General features: G+C 37.4%; 1 protein-coding gene across 2 annotated transcripts; it reads left to right on the top strand.

Annotated features, from left to right (window-relative positions):
* The first annotated feature begins 3,375 nt into the window (after window positions 1–3,375).
* On the top strand, window positions 3,376–7,818 carry LOC130941315 (ethylene-overproduction protein 1-like). Of its 2 annotated transcripts, none has more exons than XM_057869774.1 (5): window positions 3,376–3,917; window positions 4,139–6,115; window positions 6,342–6,633; window positions 6,723–7,032; window positions 7,340–7,818. In XM_057869774.1, coding segments are annotated over exons 1-5 (2,808 nt in total). In that variant the 5' UTR covers window positions 3,376–3,915; the 3' UTR covers window positions 7,567–7,818. The 2 variants fall into 2 exon arrangements, with proteins under 2 accessions (XP_057725757.1, XP_057725758.1); XM_057869775.1 differs by having other exon boundaries at window positions 3,377–3,917; window positions 4,131–6,115.
* Window positions 7,819–8,228: the final 410 nt, after the last annotated feature.

The raw sequence follows: 8,228 nt of genomic DNA, 5'->3' as shown, positions 1-8,228 counted from the left end.
ATTCTCCGACCTTGTATGGCTCGGAAGGACACCCGTTGCTGCTTGTTATTTAGCTCACTGAAGGGCTTAGTCATATGGAAAAGATAGAAGAAAATCCTCAAAGAGGTCGAAAAGTCCAAAGCGTGACTAATAAATTGGTAAATTTTTAGAAAACCCCAAGAATTGGGGTGAAGTTGGGTAGGGGCAACTCGACAGTGGTGCAAAACAGCCATTTCAAATTCAGAAAACGGAAGAAAAACACCCAAACGGGTAATCATGCTCTCATACATATAGAAAAAATGAGGGACCTCCTCGGAACCCTTCCCAAAACAAACCCGGTCTTCCAGACCCGGGGCCACCAACTCATACTTGGGCTCATCCTCCTCAAAAGTACAAATGTGGTTATGAGTGCAAATATGGGTGATGAACTCGGCATCAACCAAGGGTTCCTCCCCCAGGACCGTAACATCAACCCATTGAGCAAGAACTTCTACAAAAGACATTTTTCTAAAAATACGATGAAAACCTACAAAGGAAAAAGAAAAAGAATAAAAAACGAGAGTCCCTAAGGGGATACGAAACTTAACAGAAGCCTACAACGTCACTTCTCCCTCTCCAAAGAAAATAAAAAGCATGCAAGCAAAAGCGAGAGAAAAAAGAACCAACCTTTGCCGGAAAAAGGTAGGAGAAGATGAAAGCCTTCAACGAAAGAAGTCCCACGAACTGATATGAAAATGCTCCACAGATGAAAGGGAAAAATTTGAAAGATCGAAGAAACGAAACAATGAAAGAGAGAGAAAGTATTTATAAGCACGTTAGGGGTATAATGGTAAAAGCAGGGCAGTCATTTAATGAGAATGCACCGTTACCAAGGCCATCAATCCCTACGCACATCCCTAACGGACACGACGCTTGATTAGACGTAACTGTCAGAACCAAAAGGCTACGAAAAGTCACGTCGATTTCAGACCATCACGTCGGTTCTCCTACAAGTCGACTACGACCCCGAGTAGAATACTCAAACCCAAATCTCGAAAAGAAAGTTGGGCTCAAGTAGGGGCACTGTTAATACCCTGGCCCAATAATAAAGGCCCAGGATCAAGCAAAAGGTCCAATCCAAAGGGTTGGACCTCACCCAGTACCAACCTTCGTCTTACGAAGTCGGTGCTCACCACGACTTGCTCTAAAGAAGTCGGGTACGAGGGTTAACTGGCAGATAAACACTCATTCAAATGAGTAACTGCCCCAAGAATCTCTCTAACCACTTCACAGAGCCATATCTTAACCTCCCTAAGATAAAGGGACGGTTAACACCCTAAAAAGGTGGCACTACTCCAACGGTGGTTATTGGTTCACCACTATAAATACGCTGACACCCCTCAGGTATCTCTAAGTTCCAATACATTCTAAACCTGCTTAATCCTTTGCTGACTTAGGCATCGGAGTGTCTTTGCAGGTACCACCCCCCATTCCTTCACGAGCACAAGTCGGACGGAGGCCCCCGAGTTGCAGACCCACTTGAAAGCCTCTTCCTTCATATGTTTGGGCCAACCAACGCCATCCAGCCCATCAATCTCCGGTTACCCACCGTAACAAATACCATATTCAAATTCAAGACAGAAAATTCAAAATTTCAATCCTTTAAACTCAAGAGAGAGAACGCAGAAAAGAGAGAAGAGAGAAGAGAGAAAAAAGAGAGAAAATGGAAGCTCAAAGAAGAGGGGTGGTGTTGCTGCCGTCCGTCGCCGTCGCGATTGAAAGAAAGCGGAAGAAGAAGCGACGGCGTAGAATGCTACTACTGTCGCCGGGCTAAGGAGAGGACAAATCGAGCGAGGAGGAAGAGCAGAGCCCCTCACCACCAGAAGCTCGATGATGGTGATGGAGCTTGACGCCGACAGAGCAACTCTTCGTCGTCACTCTTCTCTGCCGTCACCTCCTCTTTTTTCCTTTTCTTTCTTCTCTCTCTGTTCCTCTGTTCTCTCGTTTTTTCTCTCATCTCTTCGTTTTCTCTCTCTCTAGTCACAACACAACGGCGACGGCAACGGCCGCACTCTTTCCCGCCGTTGCCTCCCTCTTCTTCCTTTCCTTTTCTTTCTTCTTCCTTTCTGTTTCTCTCTTTCTTTGTTCTGTGTCTTTTGTTTTTTTTTTTCTGGTTTAGGTTGGGATAAAGGGTGAGGTGGGTGGAGTGGTTTATTTTTTTAATATTTTTTATTTTTGTTTAAAGGATAAAATTGATCGAAAAAATGTTATTTATGGATAAAAGAATGATTTTATAACGTTTTATAATGTTAAGGATTATTTTAATAACAAAAAAAAAGTCAATGACAAATTTAATTTTCACCCCATACCTTAAGAACAAAAAGAGTACTTAACCCTAATATTAAAGCATTGTAATATTGTAACTAGACATATTAATTAGTCAAGTATAAATATATCATTATCAATTAAACCTAATATACTGTCATCAATATAATTAAATATTCTAAATTTCTAATAATAGATAAACGTCAGTGTAGATTGACTTTTGAAAAAAAAATACTTACTTATTTTATTTTTTAAAAAAAAATTTATCAGACAAAAATTATTTTATATTTGGATAAGTTTTTTTAAAAAAATTTTCAATCATTAAAAATGTTTTTTGCTTTTATTTTTTCTAATAAAAATACTTTTTTTAAAAGATTTATCTAAATAGATTTTAAATTGAATAAAAATACTTTATTTAAAAAATATATTTTTTTCACTTAAAAAATCAATATAAATTAGCATTAAATCTTGGTATTAAAAATATCATCTATATATACATGAATTGATTTTAGAAATACTTTTCTTTATAATATATATATATATATATATATATATATATATATATATATATAAGAAGGGGTAAATCACAAAGAAAAGTCTTAAAAAATTTAAATGCAGACAAAAATAGCCAAATAACATATATATTGCAAGAGTTTTAGTAAATTCTGATGTGATATTTTTTAGATATTTTTATTTTTAAAATTTAATAATTTTAAGTCAAATAATTTTTTTTGTATTTTTTTAAAATTGAAAGTTAAAAAAATTAAATATCAAACTTTATTCTGATTTTAATTTTTATAAAATTTGTATTAACTGCACAAAATATTTATTAAATAATAAAATCATTTGACACTTATAAAAAATAGTTTTTTTATGTTTTAAAATCTTTTTAAACTATTTTTATCATTTTAATTTCTTAGAAATAATTTTGTCATAAAAAAAATTAAGAGACGTTTTAATAGTTTATCTAAGTGAGGGAGAATAGGACAAATGGTATTTAAAAATGTGATCGAGTTGTTTGGTGTTGATGAGACATCTTAACCAAGAAATAATTGGATTGGTTACACAACTCACTCCACCTTATGCCACCTTTGCTTCACACTTCAATAATTCCCCCATCTTCTCAATCCAAACTTTGCGCTTTAATGAAAAAAAATTAAGGTAAATGACAAAGTTTTAATTAGTTTAAACACACCTCGATTATGGAACCAGTTGACCAAACCAAACAGAACCAGAATCTATGGCTTCCATTGGAGTGGTTCCACTTCCTTTGTAGTATGAATGAATCAGTGTCTCTAATATTTGCCACTGGGACCCCCCATTAAACACCCTTTTCTCTCTGTGAAAAGAAGTAAAGAACACAATGGAGTTGTTTGTGGCACTAACTCTAAACTAAGCACCAAAAACCAGATTCCTTTTGTGTATTTGGTTTTTGCCACCACTAACTCCAACCTTTCATTGTGTATTTATTTTGTGTTTACTCCCAATCTTCAATCTTCAATCTTCAAAAACACACATGATTATAAAGCCAGAATTTGACACCACCTTTTATAGCACCAAACCAAAAAAGAAGATTCCAGTTACCACCAAGTTCATCAGATTAGACCAAATGGTTCTCCTTCCAAACCAACCATGTAAGTAGCAGAACATTAGTACCCAAAACAAAAAGGTTTCATTTTTCATTAGTTTCACTATATTGGGATGTCATAAAACCTGAAAATTCACATTCTTTATGTCTCTATCGTTTATGGGTTTTGTATGCAAGTAAAACCAGAGGGTTTTTTGTTTCGTATTTTTTTGTTCCTTTATGGGGTCTCAATTTCAAAGTTCATTTCTTTTTGACAAAGGGTTGAAGGAAAAGTGAGAAAAAAGAGAAGAAAATGCGTGGATTAAAGATAAGTGAACGCTTCAAGAGCACACAAGTTCATGCCCTGAATTCCTCAGAAACCAGTGGTGGCAGCAGCAGCAGCAGAAGAAGAAGAAGAAGCAATGGTTCTTCTTCTGGTGTTGTATCCCTTGTGTTGTCAAAGGCCAAACCAAGGAACAAAACAACCTCAGAAGTTGGAAACCTTGTTGTTCCTCTTCAGTTACCTTCCACTGACACAATTGAACCATCCATTGAGCCTTACCTCAAACCAATCAACCTTGTGGAAACCTTGGCAGAACTCTACTACAGGCTAGAGTGTTGCCCCCAATCACAGAAGGCTTCAATTTGTATCGAGCAGTATTCGCTGTTGCGCGGAATTGGAGACCAGAAGCTTCTCAGGAGGTGTCTCCGGACAGCGCGGCAGAATGCCGAGGACGTGTTGTCCAAGGTTGTTTTGTCATCATGGTTGAGGTTTGAGAGGAGGGAGGATGAACTTGAAGGTGTGTCTTTAATGGAGTGTGGTGGTTGCATCCTTGAATGTCCAAAATTGAATTTGGTAAATGGGTTTAGTCCCTTTTCGGTTAATGATAAGTGTCAGTGTCCAAAAGAGTCAAAGCAAGAAAACATCACAGAGAGTAGTGTGTTTTTGCCATATGAGGAAAAGGATATTTCTTTCTGCATTGGAGATGAGGAAATCCATTGTGTTAGGTGGCGAATGGCAGAACTTTCAGACCCTTTTAAGGCCATGTTATATGGTGGATTTGCAGAGTCCCAAATGAGGAAAATTGATTTCACAAAAGGTGGAATTTGCTCAAAAGGTATGAAGGCAGTGGAATTGTACAGCAGAACAAAAAGATTGGATTCCTTTTGTCCTTTAACTCTTTTGGAGCTTCTTTCCTTTGCCAATAGGTTCTGTTGTGAGGAGATGAAGTCTTCTTGTGATTCTCATTTGGCTTCAAATGTTGACAATATTGATGATGCCTTGATACTTATCGAGTATGGATTCGAGGAGCGAGCGCCTCTCCTTGTGGCATCCTGCTTGCAAGTGTTGCTCAGGGAACTTCCCAGTTCTTTGTACAATTTGAATGTGATGAAACTTTTCTGTAGTTCTGGGGCGAAGGAACGGTTGGCCATGGTGGGGTATGATTCTTTCTTGCTCTACTGTTTCCTAAGCCAGGTTGCTATGGAGGAAAGCATGGTATCGAAAACCACAACAATGTTGCTGCAAAGATTGGAGGAATGTGCACTGGAAAGATGGCAGAAGGCCCTTGCATACCATCAACTGGGGTGTGTTCTGCTCGAAAGGAAGGAATATAAGCATGCACAACATTGTTTCGAGGCGGCAGCAGATTCAGGTCATGTGTATTCTGTTGCAGGCTTAGCCAGAACAAAGCACAAGCAGGGTCAACCATATTCAGCCTATAAGTTAATTAGCTCTCTCATATTCGAGCATAAACCAGCCGGGTGGATGTATCAAGAGCGCGCAATTTACAATATGGGAAGGGAAAAGATTATTGATTTGGATGCTGCAACTGAATTAGACCCCTCCCTTTCATTTCCTTACAAGTATAGAGCTCTGGCAAAGGTGGAGGAGAAGCAGATAAAAGATGGGATTTCGGAGCTTGATAAGATCATTGGATTCAAGCTCTCTGCAGATTGCTTAGAATTACGAGCATGGCTATTTATTGCGCTTCAGGATTATGAAAGCGCAGTCAGAGATATTCGCACAATGTTAACTTTAGAGCCAAGTTACATAACCTTACAAGGGAAGGTCACAGGGAAATATCTGCTTCACCTCCTTAGCCAGGAGGTGGAGCGAAAGAGTCAGGCCGAATGCTGGATGCAACTGTATGAACAATGGTCTTCGGTGGACGATGTTGGTTCATTGGCCATTATACATCAGATGCTGGAGAATGAGCCTGGAAAGAGCCTTCTAGAGTTTCGCCAGTCGCTACTACTCTTGAGGTAAGCATCTGTAAATCCAACCTTTAGTATTCATTGTGCATTATGGTGCTGATTCATTATGAATTGATCATGTGCTTGATAAGCTTATAATATATAAATATGTTTCAAGTTAATGCTTTTTTTTTATCTTTCTTCATAGTGTAGCTATTTTCTACACCCAATTCAGTTTCTTAGTACAATGTCAATTGTCAAGAGTATTTATTCTTCACATATACGAATTTCATAGGTTAAATTGTCAAAAGGCGGCGTTGTGTAGTTTGAGGATGGCTAGGAACCATTGTAGCTCAATGCAAGAAAGGTTAATCTATGAAGGATGGATTCTGTATGATACTGGCTACCGGGATGAGGCTCTTGCAAGGGCTGAGAGGTCCATTGCAATTCAGAAATCATTTGAAGCCTTCTTTTTGAAAGCATATGTGTTGGCAGATACAAGTCTTAACCCTGAATCCTCTTCTTATGTTATTGAACTTCTGGAATCGGCGCTTAAATGTCCTTCGGACGGTCTTCGAAAAGGACAAGTTAGTAATCTCTACTATCATATCCCTCTATATCTGATCTTGCTGTGTGTTTTCTTGTTATCTTATTTGGTTGCTACAATTATTTTCAGGCTCTAAATAACTTGGGGAGTATTTACGTGGATTGTGGTAAGCTTGATCTTGCAAAATCGTGCTACAAGAATGCCTTGGCGATTCGCCACACGAGAGCTCATCAAGGTCTAGCACGTGTTTATCATCAAAAGAATCAGCGAAAAGCTGCGTATGACGAGATGACCAAGCTAATTTCGAAGGCAGATAGCAATGCCTCAGCATATGAGAAGCGCTCAGAATACTGCGACCGCGAGATGGCGAAGGTTGATCTTGATTTAGCAACACAACTTGATCCTTTAAGGACTTATCCTTACAGATACAGGGCAGCAGGTACTTTCCTTATCTTTCATTCTTTTGATTTTGAGTCTTTCCCATCTGCTATTGTATTCTAATATGAGACACAGGTTTCGGATAATAATTAATATTGTTGTTTCATGATTGAACTGTGTTTTAATATTTGATAAGTTAATGGTGGCAATTTGTTTCTTTGTTAAGTGTGAACTGTGTGTTTATTCACTGAATGCATTCAAATTTGTTTTGCCCCCTTCCTGCTACTTACTTTTGATGCAAGCTTCACTGAAATCAAGATTTTCTTTCTTTCCTTTTCTGACTTGCATACAATGATGTTTGTAACCAGTGATGATGGATGAGCAAAAGGAGACGGAGGCCGTGGCGGAGCTTAGCAAGGCCATCAATTTCAAGCCTGACATGCAAATGCTTCATCTGAGAGCAGCATTCTATGAGTCAATGGGGGACTTATCCTCTGCTCTTCAAGATTGTCAAGCAGCTCTTTGCTTAGATCCTAACCACACCGACACCCTCGACCTCTATCAAAGGGCGCAGAAGCTTCGCTTTCAATCTTAAATTTTGTTATGCTGTCCAAAATCTGTTACATTTTCTCTCAGAATTAATCTTGGTTGAAGAAAAGATGAACAAAACAAGATTTGAGTCATGTGTTTTACATGATCAAACAGGAAGATGGATTATTCAGGCTACTCCATCATTGGTATGATATGATATGGATTCTTCTGAGGCATATTGATATGTAGAATTTGTCTCAGACAGTTTACACATCTTGTACAGTGACATGAATATAATTTATAGAGGTTCACATTTCACACATACTTTTCTTTGCTTTGGTTTGCTCTGACAAAAAGGTTTTAATTTTCAAATGTGTTCTCACCTCACACCCAAAAAATCATCTTTGCACACACTTATTTATCTTTTTAAATTTTGACAGTAGAGCAAAATATATAATATGATAATAAAATAAATTTTATAATAATTTAATATGATGGGTCAAGTTTAATAATATAATGAAAACAAATGAACACATTATCATGTACTATTAAATAAATTTAAATTCTAAAAGAGATAGAGATACTGACATTAACAAGTTTACCAATGGATGCAGCATGACACTCATCTTATATGAGTTCTATACTCAGTATATAAACAAAAAAAATACACATAAATAAGTTTGTCCACATTAAAAAAACTTGAAAAATAATCTCACAAATTTTTTT

This window comes from Arachis stenosperma, chromosome 7 (assembly GCF_014773155.1).
Source record: "Arachis stenosperma cultivar V10309 chromosome 7, arast.V10309.gnm1.PFL2, whole genome shotgun sequence".
NCBI lineage: Eukaryota > Viridiplantae > Streptophyta > Magnoliopsida > Fabales > Fabaceae > Arachis > Arachis stenosperma.
Note: the sequence above shows the minus strand (reverse complement) of the source record. Positions and strands in the feature narration are given on the sequence as shown.